The sequence below is a fragment of the Oncorhynchus keta genome, chromosome 19, assembly GCF_023373465.1.
Source record: "Oncorhynchus keta strain PuntledgeMale-10-30-2019 chromosome 19, Oket_V2, whole genome shotgun sequence".
NCBI classification, from domain to species: domain Eukaryota; kingdom Metazoa; phylum Chordata; class Actinopteri; order Salmoniformes; family Salmonidae; genus Oncorhynchus; species Oncorhynchus keta.
Genome location: NC_068439.1, coordinates 63,333,039 through 63,359,862, shown reverse-complemented (window position 1 = coordinate 63,359,862; position 26,824 = coordinate 63,333,039). Strand labels below are relative to the sequence as shown.

Sequence of the window (26,824 nt, the reverse complement as noted above, 5' to 3'; positions counted from 1 at the left end):
AGATTTTAGCATCTTTTATAAGAGTAGTTTTTTTGGCAATTTAAATCTTATAGGAGAAAGAAGCAACCAAAAATAAAACAATTCCAAAATGAAAGTCCAATAAGCCCCAGAAATGAATAATGGAAAGCAACAGATACAATGTAAGAGATATAAACTTTATAGATCTCATGGAGGAAAGACACAATGCACTGAGTTAATTTCTGTATAAGACACACTGCCACAGAAAAGATCTGAAACCAAACTGGAGTACACATTGTACAGGCGTTTGTGACCTCACTTCCCGGTCTGCTCTGTCAGAGGAAGGACGTGACAACGACAATCAGTCTGGAGTTGAAGCATGTGAAAAGTTGCAATATTCCTCTTTTGACAACAATGACGACAACATCGACACAGTCCAACTCACTGACATGGAGAGAGCTGAACCAATCAGAGTTCTGAATCATCTTCAATAGCCAAGACCATCACCTCTGGAGAACGGTCCTGGTGTTGCATATTTCATAATAAATTACTCTGTAGAGATTTCACTTATCGTTCGGACAATCTGACTGACTGAACAGGCTGGTTACAAAAAGGCAGTTCTTTTCACTTGCATATGGGGGGGAGATTTGTCCCAAACCCACACCACTCAAGTCTCTTCTGTGTGTGTGTGTGTGTGTGTGTGTGTGGGGGGGGTTCACAGCCTCTCAATGTCCCTGTACTTCTTCCTCAGGATGGAGACCTGGTCCTTGAAAAGCACAGGGTCCAGTCTCATCTGGGAGTGCAGCAGAGGCATGAACCCAAACCAGCCGCTGAATGAGTTCATACAGGTCTGTCTCTGGGAAAAGTGGTCCGGATCGGCCCACCGGGACGTCTTAGAACCCTGTGTACAGACAGAGGAAATATGTCAGTTCAGCACGCCAACCATAAGACTCACTGACTCCTTCAGTGTAAAAGCAGAAACATATATTGGGAGGAGGATGGTACATTAGAGCTGTGTTGCCTGAAGCAGCTCATATCTACTCTATACATACACACAAAACAAACTACATCTAAAAAAGGTTGTATTTTTCTGCCTTTTAACTCCCATTCAACTGATAAAGTGTTGGCCAAAATCTCCATAATCTCCACCAAACTTCCCCACTTTCCTGTGTGATCTTGTGCAAGGCAACACATCTTACAGCCCTGACTGCAGTGGAACAATTGTCCTGGAAAGGGAAAGGGCCTTAAGATACTATGTATGGAAAGAGATGGGAGTAAATCCAGCACTGGTACGCTGCTGCCTACACAATTAAGACGATCATATGGCCGATAGTGCCGAGTCATCGTGCTGCCGGAAGCTGGGCCATCAATCAGACCTGCCCACACACACACCCCGAAACGGGGAATCACAGAGGGAGACTGTCAGCATGCTGCAACCTCCTCCCTCCTCCTCCACCTCTCTCTGGATGCTCCTGAGTGAACCGATCTGCAATCCTGCAGTCCCTCCCCTCTCATGGCTGCAATTATAGGCCCATTTCAGACAACTTGAGAATGGGCCCTGTCCCAAGCACTGGATACCGGATATGAGCTTGTGGCTTCCATTGAAAGTGGCTGTTGGTGAATGATATATGCTGGGCAAACATGGTTTGACGGACGGCACCACACACATACAGTTACCAAAGAAACATACTGTACCTGCTGCATCATGGTTTCCTTGTACTGCTTCTTCTGGGTGACTTTAATAGGTGGGAGCTTAGTGACAGCAGAAACCAGGAAGTTCATGAGGATGTCCTCACAGTTGGCCATCTGATCCACCATGGTGAGAAGGCTGGTTGGCAAGTAGTGAGTGTACAGGTAGTGATAATACCTAGGAACACAGAGAGGAAGCGAGATGGATCCAGGAATAAAAAAAAATGTAATGACAGTCTTTATGGAAACAGAAAATGTGTCGGTAAACTTTTCAAATGTTGACAAAACGAAATACGTTAGACAAGGTGGGATTTTTGTGTTGGTAATACTAACGATGCAAGAAATGTTGGTGGAACTGCTTTTATGCGCAAATATCTATATAATAACCATCATATTGGAGTCATGAGATAACATGTTGTGTGGTCCTCCCACTACGACTCATCCAGAAAGCATGTGGTTTATTAGGCTACAGATTAAATAAGTTATGATGAACTTCACAAGGTTATGAGCTTGATGCTCCTTTCAATAAATATAGATGGTTTTATTCTGGTGACATGATCATCGATGCTTGACTGCCGTTTGACCAATAAAATAATCTAGCTCTTTTGTCCATAATAACCTCTTCATGTAGGTAATACCCGCATTGTATCTGCCAGCTGCTGTCTCGAGAGCGTGTGCCAATACCAGAGTGGGCATACTCGCTATATAATGCAAATATTTTTGTGAGAAAACCATCAGTAGAGTTGAAAATGGAAACCCATTTACTGCTCAACATTACATTACATTCAGTCATCCAGCAGACACTCCCTGTCAAGGATCTCTCCGGAACTTTCATCACGCACACCTGTCCCCTATTCCCACTAATTAGTATTTGTATATATGCGCCCTTTGGTTTCCATTGGGCCGTCCATTATTGTTCAATGTCCGTTGGTGCGTGTGATTACCTGTGCTGTATGTTTTGGGATTTTGTGCCCTTGTGGATTGCGCAGAAGATTAGGGGTCTTGTCCTGTGTGTTAATCATTGTGAGCATGTGTATTTCTTACACGGCACGCCATAACTTGGGGCGTAATAAAAAAAACTATTACCTGTCTCCTGTCTCCCGAATCATTGTTGCCAGTGTGACACATTCAGAGCAACCCACAGGAGCAAACAGGGTCAAGTGCCCCGCCCAAGGGCAACAAGGACAGATCCTCCACCCATTAGAAACTGGGACCAGAACCAGCAACCTCTCGGCCACCGGCCCCAAGCTCCCAACCGCCAGGTCACCAACTATCCAAGACCCCCCACAGTTCCCCTCGAGAGCTGACCCTCAACCATCCAAGACCCCTCGCCATCCCATCCCCCCTAAGCCACGGTCCCCCTTCAACCCAACCACAACCACCACCCACCTAATGCGCCAACAACCAACAAAAAGAGAAAATCAAAAGAAAACAGAAAACAACAATGCAAGAAAAGGACCTGAAGGACGACAATAATCTAATCAGCAAGGCCAACTGAATACGATTGAGTGCACGTGTGGCACTATTTACATGTGTGTATGTGTCCGTGTGTATGGATGTGTACGCGCGTACAAGCGCTTACGTAGCATCAGCCTCGGGCAAACAGGCATTGGATGTAACATCGTTCATTTTCAGTGTCAGTTAAACTTCTGTTTGGTTTATTTTGACTTTATTTTTGACTTTTATCTTTGACCGTTATTCTATCTCACCGCCCAGAAAGTTCACTCCCACTTGTCTCCAGTTCCACATCTTAACCCTCATCTTCCCTCAGCCCATCCCACCTATCTCTGCTGGCCACCCCCTTCGGATTTCTACCAGCCATATATCTTTCAACTATGCTGTGATGTTTGATAAACAATTAGAATCTATCTAAGCAAATATAAACCACAGATTGCGAGTTGAAGATAAATACTTTTACTAAGAGTATTAGTATATTAGTAATTCACTGACCAGGCCTCTCCAAATCTCCCAACAATGCTATTTCTATTATCAATTTTATATTAATGTTCTGCTTTTTCAGCCATTCCTGAAACTGAGACCAGAAACAGGCTTCCTGAGGGCAATACCAGAACAAATGGTCTATTGATTCTGTATCCTCGCAACAAAATCTGCAGAGCTGCGATGGTTGTATGCCCCAAATATTTCAACACTTTGTTGGTGGCAAGAATTCAGTACAATCATTTTTGCTGAAAAGCAAGAAGTCTTGAATCTTGTGTAATTTTATACTGTATATCAACTCATACACCCTTTTAACTTGTATTTTTTATTTGGTATTTGGGAATTTAAATCTTGCACAGTCTTTTATCCACAACAAATCAATTTGATGGAAACATCTTTGGTGGGAAAATGCGCATATTGTTTTTACGCGGATTTTAGAATATTCCCATGAAAATCTGTTGTCAATTGGATGGAAACCTAGCTATAGACATACTGCATAGTATAATATTAATGTACAATATTGCAAATGGAAACAGCAGTGCCTAAAAGGAAATCAAATGTCCCTAATTCTATTTTCAGTGCCATTTCCTGAATGTTCACCATTTCTCTGGATAGTGCCATTGTTGTTTTCTATTCACTGAGTCACAGAATATGGGTGGTAATCTGTCTGGTGGATACATCCGGCAGAATGAGGGGAGTGAACCCCCCCAGAAGCCATCATAAGAGCCACCCTCCCCAGTGACCTCATCCACCTGCCTGACAACACCCAATTTCTCAGAGTAAGTTACTTCTCCCTACTTCGACCCTGATAGTGTCATGTCTCATTTCCCCATATGTTTATTAAGTTGGGGGCCCTGGCTGTATGGCTGACATAGGATCAACTGCATCACTTCTTGTCTGTGGTGACACATGGGCTTCAGTTAAGTTAGGGAGTCACTCTGTTTAGATCCAGAGGCTTCAGACTCATGCCTCATCTCCCCCGAAAAGACAAATTCCTGTTTTATTTTTCCCCCTCTCCTACTCCTCCTCCGGAGCCCCACTGGGCTCTTGGCCTCTGCGGCATCAGTGCCTTGCCCAACTGCCGAGCCGAGCGGTACATCACTGTCAGCCTAGTGAAGGTGAGGTGTCGCAGCCAAGGTCTGCCGTCAGCACCGTTTGTCTGTCTCATCCATGCAGGAAAGATGAGAACAAGACCCTTTGAGACAAACTGTGAGCCCAGGCTGGGCCTCTCCCTCTCTGCGAAGCTATTGATCTATGTGATGTTGTTATCAGTGATCTTGTCAACGTTGTCCTTTTTCTGATCTGACTATTATATTCAGCTTTGTTCATGTTGATACTTTTGGATAGGAAAAGTAGCAATCTAATCAAGGACACTGATTTGTTAATTGCGTTGATCTGATAGAATTATTCTACACTTTCTACTGGTGAATATCTGGTAGAAACACTTGTCACTTGATTATTAACACAATGCCTCAGTAGACAGCCTGTTGAGAGCCTTGAGTCCTGAATAATAGAGGCATTTTGAAAACACACAATAGAACAATGAAAAATGACTAGGAGAGCTGTCTATCTGCAACTGCCCGGAAAGACATGACTTCAAATCTCTCATGAGAGGAAAAGACTTCCCAATTCAATTTGCTGCATGGCTTAATACTTTCTATTCATTTTGATGATGCATTGCATTTCACAATCAAATCTTTCACGGAGAAAGGAAGGAAAAAACATAATACTTTATTTCCTTTTCTATTAAAGCTTATGTGCAACAAATGTCAGCGGTGTGAGGAAGTCAGATGAGTTTTCTAAATGGCACTTACTGTACTGAAGGAAGTAGACGTCTCCTGAATAAAACACAATATGTGAACCAGTATTGCAGTCTGTCTGTGGCAACTTGTCTGCTGGTACAGAACAATACATACCTGATCACACCCATCCGTGATAAGAGTAAGTGACAAGTGCAGGAGAAAGAGCTCACAGAGTTGCTGCTATACAGTGGGAGGATGTTAACAGGCACCAATATGTCTTAGGGCTTTTTATAGTCACCTCGCATGTGCTCAAAGTAAATGATGTCTTACCGCTTGGACAGTTTTTCATGGCCCCTACACCACTCATAGAGAGCAGGCAGGGGAAGTGACTGTACCTGTGATAGAATGCAGCCCCTGTGAGCACCATGGAGTACTCATTAGTCCACTTGGAGGTGTAGCCCCATCTTGATTTGCTGCCATCCCAGTAATGGCTGCGTGCTGGGTAGCCCACAATTCTGTCTGGGAAACTGTGCCAGACAATGAAGGCAAAGTCAACCTGCGGTTCAGAGGAAAGGAAAACATTTTAGAAAATCCCTTATAGACAGATGTACTTATGCATTAGATGAGCAACAACAACTGCCGTACAATGTAGCAAAAGAGTAGATGGAATTCCCAAATTGTTCTTCTCAGGTACAAACAGTCACTCAGGTCAAGAGAATGTGAAGAACACCACATAGTATAATACACATGCTGACTCTACCTTGCTGTGGGCACAGCGCGACATTAATTTCCAAAATGCTACAGAGAGCAGAGCCTAAAAAATGGATAGTCCCTTAAAACAACCAAACATCTCTCAGCTTCTGTCATGATGTGTGCGCATAATTATGAAGGAATGAGACTACAAATCTGAGGAAAAGGTTGGAAACATCTCTCTTAATGTAGCCTTTGATTAATTGCTGTGTTAGCCATTACCTCAGCACAGGATTTATGATATCATGCAAATAATTTGCCTTCAGGAATTACGCTCCTATAATGCCCTGATTGTGCCTCGCATCATTTGTGACAGACTGTGATTTGGCCCATTCATAATGTGTCTTAGTTAATTATGGATTGGAAATAGGGAGGAAGAAAAATGACAGGCGTCGAGGGAGAATGCTACTGTATGCGTGCAGAAAGCCTTTCCAAGGGCAACATACATTGATCCCATGTAATACATAAGATGGTTTCTGAATATGGGTTCTGAGGAGTCTACAAACAGATCCATCACAAATCTCTACTGGCATATAATTTACCTGTGCCATTTGATGTGATATGTTATTAAATGAGATAAAAGTATAGTCGTATAGGAAAGACAGACTCAGCATTTGGTTTCTAGCGTATACAGTAGGATCACTTCTCTAGTATGAACTGAAAGTAAAGTCAATTTCAGACATTGATAGATCTTGTTAAATGACCAAGATCATGTCCTAGTGCATGTTTCCATGCAGTCATATCTACCCTTGATATGATATTCCACTGGATCCCTGGAGAACATTTGACAAGCTGACTGTTTTACGGTTATATGTGCCCTGCTTTCTCATGGGCAGCCAGACAGTGTCATGATAGGAACATTCATATTCCACACTGCATTCTCTCTTAAAGCTTAATCATGTGATTAATGAGTTGAAACAATGCAATTATGAATTATGTTCAGTCACTGTTCCATATAGTTATTGTAATATGAAAAGTCCCATTAAAAGTGCTATACTTGCTCACATTTCAGTTCGTTTCAATTAAAATGCTTTCAATGTTTAAAGGGCAATTATTGAGACAGATTATTAAGCAGATGAGGGATTTGCTGTGACTGGTTTTGGAATTTCTGACAGAGGGCTCTTCCTTATCCCCCCTGAACTATCCTCATAAAACTTTTGTAGCATTAGTTCTTTAATCTTGTACCACTATAAAATGTAAGTGGATCCTCTTGCAAGGCAGAGGTGAAATTGATTTGCTGCAATTAATAAAATATAAAATAGATGAATAATACATTGCAGGTCTCTTACACACAGAGACTCAGAATACACTAAGGATTGGGTCTTTACTCGCTTACATCTTCCGATTTGGATAGCTGAAAGGTGAATATTGGCTATAAACCTTTTACATTTCACCTGCATGAAACATCTTAATTAAAGTTTTGTTGTGGCTCTTAACTTAATGCTAGCTTTTCCTACTAGCAATGACTCTGCTGATAAGTACAGTATTGAGAGAAAATGTACTTGCTACGACTGTGATTTGTGGTGGTCTCACCCAGTTATCTTAAGATGAATGCACACATTTGAAATCGCTCTGCTAAGACCTAAATGACTCAAATGTAAATGTCAAAATGTTAATGGAGGTAATGGATGGGGTGAATTACACCAAAAAGAGAAACATAGCCTACTACTGTCTGTCTGTCTGTCTGTCTGTCTGTCTGTCTGTCTGTCTGTCTGTCTGTCTGTCTGTCTGTCTGTCTGTCTGTCTGTCTGTCTGTCTGTCTACCATGTGTCAAAAAGGTATGAGGCAAATACATGTGGAACAATCATTACACTGACATGTTGGTCAGTTTTGAAGTTTCCCAAAGCAGAATCTTTTCTCACTTTGATTTACAGCAGAAATGTTATTGATTCACACAGAAGTAATACAGCACGTGCTTAGAAGAGAGAGCAGCAGATGCAGAAAACAACTATAGTGACTCAACCACCAAGACTCTAATTTGATGCCGAAAACAATGGATTTCATAATGAGCATAATTTAACAAGTTTAATATTTGGAACAAGATAAACCACTCCAAATACAACTTGTACATTGTGTCAGGCACAAACAATGTCAACATTTCCAAGGGCTCAGCCAAAATAATTCTCCACACGTTTTAAACTTTTGATTAAAAAAGAGCGAACATAATCTTCACACAGAGGCAACTGCTGCTTTGGTTCATTTAGTTATCTTTTTTATTTTTTTACAACTGCCAACAAAATGAGCAACTAGTGCTTTTCCTTTTCCAAGACATGAAGCTTAATCAAACTGTGACTTCATGGTTTGACAGTCTAATGATCTTCGCAGAGACTAGCATGCCGGAGAGGTAATAGGTTTCACAAACCTTCTGATTGCTTGAAACAACTTGGGCATTCATTAATTTCTCATTCCAGGACAGATGGTGAATACATGTTTTTTGAATTGGCACCATGGTCACCGAATTTGCATTTCACAGCATGGGAAGATCCTTTCGCTAACTACATCCAGATAACGAAAACATTGGGAGGAAAATGCCCTCATTTGAGATATTTGGCAGTTTCCAGTCAGTGACGCAATAACAAGACTTAACAGGAATCTTAAATACTTTTTTTCCCCTTTAGAGGGGCAATCAATCTGTCCCGACCACGAGAAGTGAATTAGTTATTAAGCTATGATTGACAAATTAACTCCAATGGGGCCCCCCCCTCAAGTGTCTCTTATGGACAAGGGGTGTTGAAATGACCCCATCAATATTATCCTGTAATGTAACATACACAGGGGAAGAGACACTCGGAGACAGGTACCAGACCATTTCACTGATACCGTTTAATGGAGAAACATAGGGGTGGAATTTATCAGATGAGGCAAGACATCCCTGTGGGTTTAGAGATGTACTTGTTAGAGAAGATAGAATTCTCTCTACTGTGAATGATTAGTGTGAAGTGTGGGCATCCACCTGGACCACACACTTGATCTACTAATATAACCTGTCACCTTGCTTCACCTCCCTCTGTCTTGACTGATTTCTTCTACGGTAGCTCATGATACCAGTGACTTTCAATGTAGAGTGCGGCCTGGGCCCCAGTGCCAGTTTAAGCGTTAGACCAGAGCACTTATTTTGAAATACCCAACTTTGAGTTGCTCCATTAGGCCATTCTCTAACGGAGTAACATTAATGGGAACGAGCAATTAAAAAGAGCTTTAGCGCTTTGCTGATTCTGCAATGTGCAAATATTATACAGGGACTAATTGAATAGCAGAAATGAGAATTAACAGGACCAAAATGCAGGCCCAGAAACAGAGCATAGCATTACAACAAGGGCAGCAACACGACACTCTGCATAACAACAGACTACAAACAAAACATGGAGTTGCTTTGAAGATGAAGGAAGTCAGTTGGTGTACATCTCCACACCCCTGGGAGAAGGAATACTTTCAAGAAACTGTCTGGAAGTTCTGTCACTTCTTCAAGTTGCTGCTAAATCTCACCAGTTGGTGCCGTTGTGGATGTCAATGTCAGATAAAAGAGAAAGGAAATGCTGTAGCTGATCATACAATGTTAATTGTTGGCTTATTTTCACACACAGATGTGGGACTCTGTTCAACCTGGCCAGCTCTCTGTTTAAACCTGCCTGGTTCTTTTTCCCATAATCAAATTAAATCAGAGAATGAAATCAGACTCCCCTCACAGGTATTTTCAAGTTCTCACAATAAAGTGTGGAGGGGCAAGACACTACATAAACATTGCTAGATGAAGGTTGATTGATTCTGGTCTTTGAATGTTAAAGCCCCAGGTAGAATAGGGAGACAGAGAGGGAATGATAACTAATCCTCCTACCTCATTAGTCGACAAGACAGAGTCCTCGTCCAGACTGAGGACAGCATCTGTGAGGATCACTTCATGGGGGAAAAAGCGACTGCTCATTGTCTGTTGAGAGAGAGAGGGAGAGAGAGAGAGAAAGAGAGAGAGAGAGAGAGAGAGAGGTGGTTGTCAATGGCTGCCATCGCGCAATCAACAATCCATCGGCTCTGGTGTCAGTACCTCTGACTGTGTGTGGGGACCTATTCAATCACAAGTTGAAGTATTTCAGGTACCTTTAAATGGGCTCATCCAGAAATTGCAAGAGAGGAGTCACCATTTCATTTTGGATAAAAAGATGGACAAATGATTTAATCACTTCATCCTGACTCACCCAGAGAGTAACCTTAATCTTCTTCATTTGAAATGTAATTGCATTGCTTTAGCCCTCCCTAACAATCCATAGAAGGCCAAGCTTTGTTATTTTAGGCCTGAAATTCCACTCTTGTGTAGGCTACTTCTGGGAAGCTCCTATTATTGAAGGACTTTTCATTTTAAGGAGAAAATATTGCTCTGATTATTGGATGAAAAACCTTCTGTGGAGTATGTGGGTGAAGGCCAATTAGAGATAAAAAACAAACACCACAATGGCCTGGCAGTATCTTCTGCCCAAAGCCCCACTTCACAATAAGACTTGTCCTTACTAATACAGTGCAATTACAGTGTAGGCACACAATGAAAACATTTCTTTGCAATTATGACATTATTAATAAAACACCTCAAAATTGTATCTCCAATGTTATTGTCTGTGGACATTTAACGTCTAAGACATTTTCGAGGCATTTCTATTTGAAACGACTGATGGGCAGTTTCTCTCTCAGCAGCCAGTGTTATTGGTAGTTTGCCTGCTGCACAGTATGTCCTGTAATATTAGGGAGCACACACATGGCACAAGTGACCTGTCAGCAGTGGCCTCCTGAGAGGGATGTCTGGGTAATCCCCTTCACTGTCACTCTCTCTGGGAGGCTGCCGGCCAGAGTGTGTGGTGTGGTGCATCCTCACTAAACTCCCCCTGCCTGCCTGTCTCCCACCCTGCAATGCTCTTGACACCAAGTTTATGGGGTTAATGTACCTGCTGTATTACCCATACCTCCCTCTCTCCTCCTCAACCTCACTGGCTGCTCATTCCTCATATAAGGAAGTTATCGAGCAAAACCTGTTGACTTGGATATTAGCCTTGCCTTGGGTTGGCTGCTCTAGAGCAAGTGGATGTGGCTGTGCTATCGACAGGGCCTCTGTCATTACTTTGCCGCGGCAGTGGCAGCGGCTGACTCCAGGTGCTGTGGACTCGCATCATTATGGCTTAATGGGTCCTTTTCAATGCAACACTATTTCCTATTCACTTGAACTATCCCTGCCCGGTGCGTCATAGCAGGATAATAGTGGCAGTGTATCGCTGGCAGGGCCAGCTCTGCGCCGAGCCAAGTCTCTTGGCTCAGGAGAGCATTTCATGGTGCCTATTGAAAAGTCATTTACCAGCTGAGGGCTTGATTAAACGAGGAGCATTGGGATACTTTAAGAGTCGTTTAGGAGTCGTGTGGCAAAAAGCTCTCCTAAAGAACATATTGAGAGAGATAGAGTGGCAAAGTACAGGCTCTCTGTTCATTACACCTATTATACACTCAGTAATCAGCCATTTATCAGCTGTGGAGGGCCCTTGGGATGAATGATAGCATCAGACCTGACTCTCAATGACAATGATACACATTCAGGTAACAAGACTAGTTTCCTGAAACAGATAGAGAGTATGGGGGGTTGCTTCTTCTGATAGGCAGCTGCTGTATGTAGGCTGGTTGGATGGGCAGTGACGCTCCCCATCCAACCTTGAGAGGACTTGCATAGACGAATGGGAGAAACTCCCCAAATACAGCTGTGACAAGCTTGTAGCATCATACCCAAGAAGACTCGAGGTTGTAATCACTGCCAAAGGTGCTTCAACAAAGTACTGAGAAAAGGGTCTGAATAGTTATGTAAATTAGTTATTTCAGTTTTTTATTTCGAAGAAATTAGTAAACAGTTCTATAAAACAGTTTTTGCTTTGTCATTATGGGGTATTGTGTGTAGATTGATAAGGAAAAAACAATGTAATACATTTTAGAACAAGTCTGTAACGTAACAAAATGTGTAAAAAGTCAAGTGGTCTGAATACTTTCCGAATGCACTGTACACAGCAAGTATAAAGGTTCAGGGAAATGCTTGTGCGCTAGCTCCCTCCACATTACAGTACAATATCTCTTCCTCAATTACCTCGTACCCCTCCACATCGACTCGGTACTGGTATATAGCCAAGTTATCGTCACGCATTGTGTATTTATTCCTTGTGGTATTATTATTTTTCTACAATTTCTATTTCCTTTCTCTCGGCACTGTTGGTAAGAGCCTGTATATAAGCATTTCAGTGTTAGTCAACACTTGTTGTTTACGAAGCATGTGTAACGCCTGTCCTCTTTTTCTGACGAGGAGGAGTAGGAGAGATCGGACCAATGTGCAGTGTGGTAAGTGTCCATAACGTTACTTTATTTACAAGAACATTAAACTACAAAATAACAACGTGAAATACCGAAACAAACGAAACAGTCCCGTGTGGCACAAACACTCACACGGAAAATAATCACCCACAACTCAAAAGTGAAACCAGGCTACCTAAGTATGATTCTCAATCAGGGACAACGATTGACAGCTGCCTCTGATTGAGAACCATACCAGGCCAAACACAGAAATCCCAAATCATAGAAAAAGGAACATAGACAACCCACCCAACTCACGCCCTGACCATACTAAACAAAGACATAACAAAATAACTAATGTCAGAACGTGACAGCATGTGACAAATAAAATGTATTTTTCCTGAAGAGATAGTGGTAGCCCTTGATCTTGTTGTTCTGATCTGTTAATATTATTGTGTCATGTGATGTTTACAGTCTGTCATGTTAAATATGATTATAAAATGGGGCGGTTTGGATATTCCCATTGCTAGTCTATCCTGCCCATGATATGCTCGACAACATACACATGGCCACATTCCTAAAAAGTGCCATCGTTTCTGTCGTTGCCTAGCAATGCACTACTACTTTTACAGATCCACTGTCATCTGCCCAGCCATGCAAGTTAGAAACTTGATATCCACTGTAAAAAGCCTCCACAGCAACCATTTTGTTTGCCATCGCAACCTGCAAAGTTCTGGAACTATCAACCAGCGCTTGGGTAGTTTTGCTTGACATGGCAGTCAATATGAATAGAACTAACGACCAGAAAAGGCCTAAAATTGCACTTGACAACCAGTGTTAGTGAATGAAGCATCATGTTTAGTTGAAAAATGTACGGTTTGGGAAAGAATCTTGCTTTTCAAATCAAATGAAATGTTATTTTTCACATACACATGGTTTGCAGATGTTAATGCCAGTGTGCTTCTAATACACACACAGCTAAAGGGGTGAATGAGAATATGTACATGTAAGTATATGGATGAGCGATGGCTGAGCGACATAGGCAAGATGCAATAGATGGTATAAAATACAGTATATACATGTTATATGAGTAATGTAAGATATGTAAAATTATTAAAGTGGCATTATTTAGAGTGCATTGTATAAAGTGACTAGTGATCCATTTATTAAAGTGGCCAGTGATTGGTTCTCAATGTAGGCAGCAGCCTCTTTGAGTGGTTGCAGTTTAACAGTCTGATGGCCTTGAGTTAGAAGCTGTTGTTCAGTCTCTCGGTCCCAGCTTTGATGCACCTCTACTGACCTCACCTTCTGGATGGTAGCGGTGTGAACAGGCAGTGGATTGGGTGGGTGATGTCCTTAATGATCTTTTTGGCCTTCCTGTGCTGTAGGTGTCGTGGAGGGCAGGTAGTTTTCCTCTGGTGATGTGTTCAGCAGACCGCACCACCCTCTGGAGAGCCTTGCGGTCGAGGGCGGTACAGTTTCAAGCTTTCCACCTCCACTGCTGTCCCTTCAATGTGGATAGGGGGGTGCTCCCTCTGCTGTTTCCTGAAGTCCACGATCATCTCCTTTGTTTCGTTGATGTTGAGTGAGAGGTTGTTTTCCTGACACCACACTCCGAGTGCCCTCACCTCCTCCCTGTGGGCTGTCTTGTCATTGTTGGTAATCAAGCCCACTACTGTTGTGTCGTCTACAAACCTGATGATTGAGTTGGAGGCGTGCATGGCCACGCAGTCACGGGTGAACAGGGAGTACAGGAGGGGGCTGAGCACGCACCTTTGTGGGGCCCCAGTGTTGAGGGTCAGCGAAGTGGAGATACTGTTTCCTACTTTCACCACCTGGGGGCGGCCCATCAGAAAGTTCAGTACCCAATTGCACAGGGCGGGGTTGAGACCCAGGGCCTCCAGCTTGATGATGAGCTTGGAGGGTACTCAGGTGTTGAATGCTGAGCTGTAGTCAATTAACAGCATTCTTACATAGGTATTCCTTTTGTCCAGATGGGATAGGGCAATGTGCAGTGTGATGGCGATTGCGTCATCTGTGGGTGGTATGCAAACTGAAGTGGATCTAGGGTGGCCAGTAAGGTGGAGGTGATATGATCTTTGACTAGTTTTAATGCTGGTAACCTGTTGTATAAAAGCAATACATTTGAGTCAATGTGTTATGACATTTTTATCATGGCTGTGGCGGTCTATTCCACACTGCTTGCCTCGTGGCTATGACCACGTCACAGCCATGATAAAAATGTCATAACACATGGCCTCATGTATTATTGCTTGAGTTATGTATATTTAGTCTCTCAGTCTCCTGGGCTTGGGGGCTTGATTGAAAAAGACCAGTTTAAAACACTTGGGCTGCAGCGGTAAACCTCATGGGACTGTAAATACATTTTACACAAGAAATGCACATTTTAATGATAATTCTCCTACCACAGCTTTAGGGATCAGTGCCTTCTGTATTAACTATCGATCTGCCGGCCAGGCTAATATGATGTGGACGACCTAATCCATTACCCTAAATGCAGGCTTTATAGAGCTGCCTGTAATTATGCATATTTAGAGGATTTTAATTATTTAAGGGTATTTATATAAACGAGGAGAAGGGGACTCCAGCTTTAATAGCTCCATGTATGTTCATAGACAAAGTTCTTCCGTGAAATTCAAATTAATCCGTTGCTATTACTCGCTAACTATTACTCGGATATCCAAGGGCGAAGATATTTTTTCAAAATAGAAATGAATAGCAAATATCACAACGTGAAATGAGTATGCAGTGTGCCTCTTCAGTTGAGAATAGTTTCATCAAACAGTGCCAAATTTGAAAAGATTCTACATGACATGGATTCCTTTAATCTCAATAAGCTCGAATGTCTATCAGCATGCCAGCGACGCTGTCTGAATTTCACTGTTTTTTCAGCGTAAAGCCTGGAGGATACTCACTAAAGCACTCTCACTGGTGTGTATCAAACATAACTCCCTCAGTAGAGGTAAAAATTATCAACACTCTTCACAACATTAAGTGGTATTCGTTTGCCTTGCAGTGCACCTTGCCTTACTGTATTAATGGTCTGCATTGACGATTAGCATACTCTCTGTATAATGTTCAATGAATTGCTCTAATTTCCCCATATAGGTATGTTCTGATGGTTACACATTGCTCTGGTTATCAGGCTACCCAGCTGTTGTTGTTGTATCGCTCACCCCTCTTCACCCGCAGCTCTCCCATCAGGTCTGTATATACTCTGGAGCTCAGATTCCAATACACATCTTTAGGGACTGTTTGTCCTTCAGTTTGCCCATCTCTCTCTCTCTCTCTCTCTCTCGCTCTCTCCTCCTCCCTGTGTCTGTCTCCCTCCGCCTCCTCTGTCGCAGAGCCCACCATCTTCGCCCCCCAGGGCTGTCTCATGGAGACAGTGGCACAGGGTTTTGATCTGTCACTGTCCTTTCCTTCCTTTTTCTCCCTGGTCAGTGTCAATGGGTTTTTCCTCTAGGCAGATATACAGGGACGTAGCACTGAGTCACCTGGTGAAAATGTGGCATCACCCTTATCTCCATTGACTCGTGTTTCTTCAAGGCCAATCTTTAGAGGCTTGTCAATGCTTTTCTTTACGGGTTAATCATATTTGATGCTTGATACATTCATAGTCAAAGTTCAAAGTTCAGCAGAGAAAATGATTTCAATGGCTCAAGTGTCGTTTCCAAGATACATTTTTGTCAAAGCCCATCTCTGTACATAATTCATAGTATCATAGTGGGGTAAACATACACTTCGTGAAATTGCATGAAGTTGTAATTTTGAAAAGCTTGTTCAGATATTAAATATTCATATTATTTACAGTGACTGTCAACTAAAATTGCATTATGTTTGATAAAGATGCCACATAAGCAGAACTCAACTCTAAAGTCATGACTCAGCTAAATATTAAGCCACAAATCAAGTGTCTGTCGTTTGTTTTTTGCTACCTGTGGCCCTTAATCCTTAGCCTTTTGACCTCTCTCTCACAAATCAAATCAAATTTTATTTCTCACATGTGCCGAATACAAAAACCTTACCGTGAAATGCTATCAAGCTGTCTAGCCTGCCTTAGGAGACTGAGAATGGAGGATGTTTTATTGTCACAAACACCGGATAGGTGCAGTGAAATGTGTTGTTCTACAAGGTCAGCCATAGTAGCACCGCACCACTGGAGCAAATTTGGGTTAAGTGCCTTGCTCAAGGGCACAGCTTGGGTAGTCGAACCAGCAACATTTCACTAGGCTACCTGCAGTCCTGTGGGAGTGTGTGTTCTGACCTCACTGCATATGGATCCTTCGACACCTACCCCAAGGGCAGAGGGAGCCCCAGACACGCCATATAGTACAGCCCAGGGATAACCTCAACCTGCCCAGTGACCCAAGAACCCTGACTGGCCCACAGAAACCCAGCTCCTTTGTGAACTTCCTTTACCATTGCTGTTTACACAGACTCTGTTCGGAGTTTAAGGGAATGTGAAGTGAGATATTTCAGCTGAACTTGGATCATTTGTATCATGCAGGTATGCTTTTTTTGCAATAGAAATAGATTTCCTCCACTTTGTGTACCATTTTCTATTTTTTATTTGTATTGTTTTGCTTCAAAGTGCAATCATGTCTCATTATTCCTCAATGTAACGGTCGTCGTAGGTGGAAGAAGGAGAGGACCAAGGTGCAGCGTGGTAAGTGTTCATGTTGTAAATTTAATCAAAAACTGAACACTAAACAAAATAACAATGACAGAGAACGAAACAGTTCTGTCAGGTGATACACACAGAAAACAACTACCCACAAGTCAAGGGCGAAACCAGGCTGCCTAAGTATGGTTCTCAATCAGAGACAACGATTGACAGCTGCCTCTGATTGGGAACCATACCAGGCCAAACACATAGAAATACAAACATAGAACAAAACATAGAATACCCACCCACATCACACCCTGACCAAACTAAAAATAGAAACATACAAAGCAATCTACGGTCAGGGCGTGACACTCAATTGTAGTATACAGATTGATTTGATTGCAGGTTTGGCGATAAGGATATTGTGAATCCAAGTTGTGAATGAAAACTGACCCCTCGAATGGCCTAATCACCATGCAGACTGGATTTAGTGGGGGCCTACTTGAACTCTGCCCTGTAACATTTAACACACAAAGTATATCCTGAATGAATGGACTGAATTGATTCTGAGGATCAACTCATGAATTGAAAACTCAGGGTGCCAAGCAGGGAATTATTATTGAAAGTAACAATTAATTAAGGTGACAGAATTGTTCAGGGACAACAAATGACACCCTGAGTGACCATAGATCACCTCGTATACATGGTGAGACAAATGACCGCCCTGAGGAGAAAATGGTAGAGTGCTCCAAAGCATTTGACTAACCCAATTACTATGCTTTGCAAGAGATCAAATATCTAACGCTTTGAAAGACTCACTTTATTTAATTTATCTGTTCTTATTAACCACGTTCCCTTCTGATAAGACATCTTGTTATCCAGGATGTATATGAATTATCAGTTGATGAAAATGGCTATCAGACAAGGATGGGGAGCTGGAGGTGCTAATGAGACAGTGAGCCCTTCTTGAGTCGTCGCATCGCAGGACAGGAACACACTCAGCCAGCCAGCCACCCACACACAGCTGTGGAGATGCTACTGTAGAGATCTCACATGTACACCGACGCACACAATCACACACACCCCACAAGTCAGTGAAGGGCTTAGCTCCAAGCCATCAGGCTTGGGATTGAGTGGCAGGTCTGTCGAGAGCAAGGATAGTGATCTAATGGCAGCTGGCTATAAAGTGATCCATGGCACGAATGCGGGCCAACTTAATTAGCCTTCAAATGGAAAAAGAAAATTGAAGGAACAAGATGAGGGGACCTATTTTTAGATGTGTTACTTTCCTGAGGACACAAACATGGAGGAAAAATCGATAACATAATATGCTGGATTTTGATCAAATGCTGCTGGTGACCTCTACTCAGGGCTGATTAGTGCAGTCCATTGAAATACAAAAATGATATATTACGGAGGGGAGAGGGACTGTGGTTCATTAAGGCCCTTTCACAGCAGCCAGTGTTTTCCCTTGTCTATCACACAATGCATTCATGCAACAGCATGAAATGATGCCCCTGCTTTTCATACAAGCTTGCTAAAAAGGAAAATAGTGTAAACACAATGGAAAGTATATGACCGAAAACACAATAAATGGGGTCTAGGTTACAGTGTAATTTCAATGAGCCTAAATAAATAGGTGACATGTATTAGGCAGTAGGAAAACACTGCTTAAATGTTTCAACTGAATGCCGGCCTTGAGGGGAGATAAACTATTTAGGACACCAGATAATAAGAGCCTCTTTAGATATTCTGTCCCCCTGACAAACATACAATTACTTTGCTTTTTTCACAGATGATATGAGGGACAACAAAAGATGCACAATTGCAGAACACGGAACACATCCACCATTAGCCTTTCCTCAGTCTCTTGGCAGTGCTCTGATTCAGTGTGATGTGAACGTTTGACTCGCTGGTTTCAACACATTGAAACTCTTATTGTTTGGGGAGAGAGCTGTGGAGAATTTACTACTCTGGAGCAGCTGTCTTGTTAGGCTAGAATACTCAAAGAGTATTAAAAGCTTTTAGAAAAGCTGTTTATTGTTATAATGGGAACACATTTTTTCCATTGCCTTGTTTACCACATGAGAACAAACAGTATCAATTAAGGGATCTGCCATTGGGTTTTAGGGTCCTGCTCCTGCCTCAGTGGGGCGGCATGGAGTACTGGCCTCGTGTTAGGACAACAGCTGGGCTGCTGCGGGTTATGGAAAAACTGAGAAGTGTGTGTCTGTGTGTGTGTGTTGTGTGAGAGAGAGCGTGGGGGGTGGGGGGTTGACTGAATTCTGTGGTAAGCAGCAAGCATGACACTGCTGATTGGAATTTCACTTTGGCTTTGAGTAGGAGATATTTATGAAGCCAGCAATTAAAGGGATAGTTCACCCAAATTGCAAAAGGACACATTGGTTTCCAAGCAGTCTGTAGACAATGTATGACAGCAATCCATGCTTTGGTTTTGTTTCCAACGTTTTAGCATTTGTGATACAAATCCCATTTTATGTCATGGGACTGACTTTAGCATTTTTTGCTCATCATGTTCAAATCATCTATAAGTGACTGTTGATCTTCACAATCAATTTGAGATACCTTTGATTGATTTGGACATGATGCATGAACAATTCTAATATCAGTCATATGACTTGAATGGTATTTGTGCCACAAACGCTAAATGTTAGCTTTTGGAAACAGTGCCAGGGAAACTAAAGAATGGATTACTGTCATACCTTGTCCATAGACTGCTTACTGGGTAAGGAAATCATGGAAAGTGTGTAATTTGGGTGAACGCTCTCTTTAAGTGAATGGAGCGCTCCAAATAACACAATCGGAGTGATTATTTGGACTCAATGAAGGGTTGGATGAATTCATACTGTCAGCGCAATAGCGTTTCATCAGAACAGTTCGATAGAAACCACATTACTGTGTTTAAGAAGCTTGCATTCAGTTAGAGCATTTGTCCTGTTTGGAAGTATGATGTCTGGTGTACTAACTCCTATTGTTTTAAAAGCTCATAAGAACATCACAGCAAAGTGGTACCTTTAGCACTACTAAAATGATTCAGCTGAGGCTTGGCACAGTAATGGCATTGTGATGGACTGGTGTTTTATCCAGAGTGCGCCTGGAACAGTCCTGGAAGCAGCCTCAAGCTGCTTCATGGCTCAACAGTCAGGGTAAACTAAGCTCAGATTCCAGGAGACAGACTTGCACCCAGTTCCAAAAAGGACAAATTAAAGAAAAGCTTGAAAGGATTTTATTAGAAATGTACGACTGCATTTTATGTCCCCTGACTTTAAAGTGGAACTGACAGAGTTGTTGCAACATGAAAACGTATTCAAATCTGTTCATATACACCCCAGGAAGAATTTGACAGATTATATATTGTATTTTTTTTTTACATTTTCTGACAAGCGGGCACTTCGATATGGTGATTTTGACATTTTCATAAATTCTTAGAATGTTTGGCATTTGTGAAAATTCGAAAGCATTATAGAGTGGGAAAGCGGCTGTGCGTTTGGACAATTAATAGACACTGCAGTAAATAAAACCGAATACATACATCTGTCTCGTCAAGGACCAGAGTCTATGCAAAGCGGTGAGCCATAGCCAATCAGAGCTACAGTAGGCCTTTATGCAAATAAGCAAATTGCCACACGGGCCTGTCATCATTCACTTTGAACTGGACTGTGTGTTTACAGGCTGTAGCAACAGTGCGACTTTAGATCATTAGAACGCATTCGCCAAAAGCCACAAAATACACCTGAATGGATTTTTGCTAATATCTAAATACCACGGGAGGCCTTTTACATTTGGTAACTTTACAGTCCTATTGATTTAATTTAATTTATTTATTTCACCTTTATTTAACCAGGTAGGCTAGTTGAGAACAAGTTCTCATTTACAACTGCGACCTGGCCAAGATAAAGCAAAGCAGTGCGACACAAACAACAACACAGAGTTACACATGGAATAAACAAGCATACAGTCAATAACACAATAGAAAAAAGGAAAGTCTATACACAGTGTGTGCAAATGGCTTGAGGAGGTAAGGCAATAAATAGGCCATAGTAGCGAAGTAGTTACAATTGAGCAAATTATCACTGGAGTGATAGATGAGGAGATGATGATGTGCAAGTAGAGATACTGGTGTGCAAAAGAGCAGAATTTTTTTTTTATAATATGGGGATGAGGTAGGTAGATTGGATGGGCTATTTACAGGTGGTTATGTACAGCTGCAGCGATCGGTTAGCTGCTCAGATAGCTGATGTTTAAAGTTAGTGAGGGAAATATAAGTCTCCAGCTTCAGCGATTTTTACAATTCGTTCCAGTCACTGGCAGCAGAGAACTGGAAGGAAAGGCGGCCAAAGGACGTGTTGGCTTTGGGGATGGCCAGTGAAATATACCTGCTAGAGCGCATGCTACGGGTGGGTGTTGTTATCGTGACCAGTGAGCTGAGATAAGGCGGAGCTTTACCTAATATCGACTTATAGATAACCTGGAGCCAGTGGGTCTGGCGACGAATATGTAGCGAGGGCCAGCCGACTAGAGCATACAGGTCGCAGTGGTGGGTGTTATAAGGGGCTTTGGTAACAAAACTGATGGCACTGTGATAGACTGCATCCAGTTTGCTGAGTAGAGTATTGGAAGCTATTTTGTAAATTATTGGTAGGATAATCAGTTTTACGAGGGTATGTTTGGAGGCTTTGTTGCGAAATAGGAAGCTGATTCTAGATTGAATTTTGATGAAACCACCATGAAAGCTATGCACATCCCTCAGTTATGCACATCAACAACAACATAATCAACAACATTTTTTAATTTTTAATTTTACCTTTATTTAACTAGGCAAGGCAGTTAAGAAGAAATTCTTATTTTCAATGATAGCCTAGAAACAGTGGGTTAACTGCCTGTTCAGGGGCAGAACGACAGATTTGTACCTTGTCAGCTCAGGGATATGAACTTGCAACCTTTCGGTTACATGTCCAACGCTCTAAAGAGATGAGCTAAAATCTAATGAGGGAAAATTAGATAAACCCTCTCCCCCCTTTTTCAACTAGTTGACCGTCAGAATTGCACTGATAAACAATGGGGAATAGTAGCCTGCTTGTCCTTCTGCAGCTTGCCTGCCAATGCATGCTGGTCCCAACCCACATTTTTACAAATGAATGGGAATTTGCCTGCCTGCCCACCCCCATTTGATCAATGCCAAAAACATTTGATTGACAACTAGGTCAGGTTGCGTTCATAAATTGCCTCAGAGTGCTGTCAGATTATCTGTTCATAAATTCAGAGCGTTTTGCAGTCAGTCACCCAAGCTAACTGGCTAAAGTTGGCTAGCTTGCTAGCTACTTTCAGACACAAATGAGAGAACACCTCTGACCATTTTACTCGCCCTATCAGAGCTGGTTAGGCTGTTTACATGTTATCTAGAGCGTTCGTAACCATCTTACTTTTTTTGCCTACGTTTACTGACACTAGTCATATTCAGCGGGTGTCATAAATTCATCAGTTATTTTGCACTCTGGCACACTCAGACGAGAGTGCTCTGAAATGGTAGTAGATAGCCACATTGAATTTATGAACGCAAGAGATATGCTACGTGGATAATAGTAGTTCTATTTCAGCATAGAAATTAATATTTTCTGCTAGCTAGCCAAATGACACCTGCCTCTCGCTGAAGCCACCGAAAAACAACATGACACCCTCCCAGTGTAACAGATGTGAAACGGCTAGCTTAGTTAGCGGTGTGCGCTAAATAGCGTTTCAATCGGTTACGTCACTTGCTCTGAGACCTTGAAGTAGTAGTTCCCCTTGCTCTGCAAGGGCCGCGGCTTTTGTGGAGCGATGGGTAACGATGCTTCGAGGGTGACTGTTGTCGTTGTGTGCAGAAGGTCCCTGGTTCGCGCCCGGGTATGGGCGAGGGGACGGACGTAAAGTTGTACTGTTACACCAGCAAATGGCTAGCCAGCCAACGTTAGGCTCAGTGTTTTTACCTTGCAAAATAAATAGCTACATAAATAGATACGCTAGCCTATTAGCCACGTTATGACTGACTTGTGATCATTGTCCTTGCTGATTTGATTGTATTGACATTCCCAGCCTTAGTTAAATTTGTCTTGGGTTTTTGAAAAAATCTGAAACTGAAACAGTGCATCCTGAATGGGTGGAGGCAGCAAACAATGTACCAGGCCAGTTGTAATTTACAACCTAATAGCAATATTTTTTTGAACGTCAAATAAATATATTGGTGTCAGTTCTCCTCAACAGTCATGCTCATTCCCTCAATGATTAAGACTCAATAAAACACATTAAAATCGACAAAACATGTAATCTTAACACCCGCATAACTAGGAAATCTCATACCTTTCTCTCTCCCTCAATGACAGTGATAGGCACGGTGGTGGAGGGCCACTTGCTCTTCGGAGGTAAAGGCTTGTCACAATTCCACAGCACAATTATCTGCAAACAAAACAATTACATAAAATCTTAATTCAAAAGAGCATAGACCCCGTACATATAGCCATTGTTGTTTTTAGCAGCGGATATATAGCGAAAATAAGTATGTCCATTATAAACTGGGTGGTTCGAGCCCTGAATGCTAATTGGCTGAAAGCTGTGGTATATCAGACCATATACCATGGGTATGACATAACATTTCCTTTTACTCTTCTAATTACCAGTTTATAATTTGCAATAAAGCACCTCAGGGGTTTGTGTGATATGGCCAATATACCACGGCTAAGGGCTATATCCAGGTATCCTAAGAACAGCCCTTAGCCGTGGTGTAAATATAGCATGGGGAGACATGACATGCCGTATAGCTATAAAGCTTTATGCTATATCCCATAAGATAAACTTCCACTGACTTCGAGTTACAGTATAAAAATGAATGGTCTGCATCCCTGCTGTTTCGCCTTAGCTCACGGGTCATAGGTCTGAGCTCTCACCTGTGCACAGAACTTGGATTTGGCAACAGCGATGACGAGCTTGACTATGGGCTGCAGCTGAGATTGGAGAGGAGTCACGGCCTGGATAACAGCAGTGAACTCCTGGGACGGGATCTTACCTGCAACCACACAGAGAGACATAAACCTTAACACAAACCTTCAGACGCACACCTTAATACACACCTTCAGACACAACTTAACACACGCACCTCAAGACATTAACCTTTCTGACACACACCTTCAGAAGGGACAGACTGGACTCTCCATTCCATCCACCTCATCAAGCATAAATGGACACCCAGTGCACTTACAGCATCCCTATCAATCTCTCTGACACAGGGCTGTGGACTCTCTGACCTCTCTGGTGTACTGGGCTCTATTTATGGATTTACCCTGATGCTATGTGGTGCCTCTAGAAGACCTATGTTGGACCCTGATCACCAAACGATGCCTTCTTGATGTGGGACGTGATAGCAAACTTGTGCTGGCTGTTTGTATGTGTCCATTTGATGAGCATAGCATTTACCTGAATAGGTTTGTTCTTTGCAGACATTGTTGCATAAGCAAAGAAATCTGTAGAAAATCTCTGCCGATCATCTTCAAAGGAGGATTCAGTATTGCATTAGGACCACACGAGTCCCATTGGGCGACGTACAATTGGCCCGGAGTCGTCTGGGTTATTAGGAGAGGGTTTGACCGGGGTAGATCGTTATTGTAAAATAAGAATTTGTTCTTAAATAACTTGCCTAGTTAAATATCTAAAAAAATATAATAATTATCATCCGGTCATCAAAATCCCATAAGCCTTAAACTATTTTACTCTGGCAACACTTTTGTAGAAGAAATGTTTCCTCCGGGAAACACCACAGTCATTTCTGGCAGCAATTTTAAGTGCACTTCAAACAAACGTTCGAATCAAACATTAAACTGCAAATGTACCAAGCAGAACTGGCAAAAAACATTTTGTTCAAATGACTTTCATTGAAATAACTGTGATCAAAGTCATTTCTTCAACTGTTGTTAAGACAGGGGAAACATATTTTCAATTTCAACAAGGTATGTTAAGCATTGATCCAACTTCCTTTTAGAACACACCAACAGCTGTCGCAGAGTAGGCTGTTAGTCCCACATTTGTAAAAAAAGAGCCTTGTATAATGGCCCCTCTTATCTTGAGAGTCTGCCCTTTGCAGGATACCTTACTGTAGGCCTAGTGAAGCGGGGTGTCATGTTGGTTATTAGCCTTTATGCTTGTTACTGGCCTTAGCGAAGGAGCTCTAGAACTCGTCATTAGAAAGGTTCAGTGTGATCTGAAACACGCTCAGAAACTAGACCTCATTAATATTGACAGAACAAAGTCAAACTGTACTATGGTAATAGAAGGAAAAAAATCCCACTGATTGCAATGATCCGTGCCGGGGAAGTGAAGAGGTGGGGTGACGAGGGTAAGTGTTAGCGCTTTTTCACACGAGGTGGTGGTAAACAAATCACTCTTGTTCTAGCAACATCCTGGAGACAGTCCTTCTGTACACTGCCGAATCGGCATTACACAATGGGAGAAGCCTGTGTGGAAATACATATGCAGCGGTCGGATAATTCACATCATGATGAGAATTGGGTCGGATGACTGTGGAAAACAAGCAGAGTTTCAACAGGGAACATTCAAACATTCTAAAGTGTCTACAGTAAATGGACCTTCTCATTCTTATCCACTGCTTTGGCATCTCTTCATACATTCCCAGTAGCTTTAAACACAGACAAAAGAGGATTGTGAAGCACATTATAGGAGGTACCAAAGGAGCTGGACTCTCTACTAAACAAGTTGGAAATCCAATTTGTGATTTTGAGGCGGTATACCCAGTCATCAAGACCCCCCAGAAATGGAGCCCAATATCGCCGTCGTTCCTTCTTTTCCACTTCTCAGAGGAGCAGATATGATTCGGGACAGATGCTGTCATAATAACAAAATATTGTAACATAAACTTGAAATTGACAGAGACAAATAAAAGCTTAAAAACAGTCAATTAAAGTCAGTAGAATTGAAATAGGCCTACAATGCAAAGGAAAAAAACGAAAAACATCTGCTGCTATCAGAATTATGGAAAGTGAGACTGATAATGCCTGTGTTTTACCGGCATTGACAACGTTATTCCTTCAGTACCGGCAAAAACGTATAACTGTCGAAGCATAAAGCAAACTGCCCATTCCTCCTGTACACAACTCCTCAGAGAAAGACAAGCATCTATCTGAGTTATGGCTTCATCCCAGTGCTCCTCACAGGACTGCGACAGCAGCACAGTTCATAGTGCACAGCTCCAAGGTGCTCAATACACAAGACACTGACTGCTCTGCTGCAGCTCTAGGCTTTATGCTTTTCACTGTTCCATTTCAGTGACAACTAATCACTGACTAGGGAGGACTTGACCCTTGGCAGTTAATGGACTGCAGATAGGATATGGGATAACATATACCAGCTTGCAAGGTTACATCCAAGACAATTTCTGTTGTAAAGTGCATTGTTTGGTCCCCAAACATGACTTTATGTCTGTGGTTGGCAAGCATGAGCAACGTCTGCTAAATGGCATATATTATTATTATTATTATATTATTTTCTCAGAGGGTATTAATACGTAGCACTGGGGTATATAAAATAGCATGGAGGAAAGGTTGAAGAGAGCACATTGAAGAGAGCACATTGCCGGAGCGGAGGTCTGATTCCTTATGATTGTGTGTCAACAGTTCCCATGCATAGAAGTTATACAGACACATAATAGCAGGTTATCACCAGGCTGCAACTCACCCAGAGAGGAGTCTGTTACACAGACACATAATAGCAGGTTATCACCAGGCTGCAACTCACCCAGAGAGGAGTCTGT

The 26,824-nt window shown here is 42.2% G+C and overlaps 1 protein-coding gene across 3 annotated transcripts in view; it reads right to left on the bottom strand.

Annotated features, from left to right (window-relative positions):
* Positions 1–664: 664 nt before the first annotated feature.
* Positions 665–26,824, bottom strand: part of LOC118398659 (exostosin-1-like) — a 295,874-nt gene continuing 269,714 nt past the window's right edge. For all 3 annotated transcript variants that reach the window (XM_035794215.2, XM_035794216.2, XM_035794217.2), the window contains exons 7-12: positions 23,952–24,070; positions 23,368–23,463; positions 9,913–10,002; positions 5,723–5,883; positions 1,654–1,825; positions 665–859 (exon numbers count right to left, since the gene is read on the bottom strand). In XM_035794215.2, the coding sequence (XP_035650108.1) occupies positions 674–859; positions 1,654–1,825; positions 5,723–5,883; positions 9,913–10,002; positions 23,368–23,463; positions 23,952–24,070 (824 nt within the window). In that variant the 3' untranslated portion in view covers positions 665–673. The remainder of the gene's footprint in view (positions 860–1,653; positions 1,826–5,722; positions 5,884–9,912; positions 10,003–23,367; positions 23,464–23,951; positions 24,071–26,824) is intronic.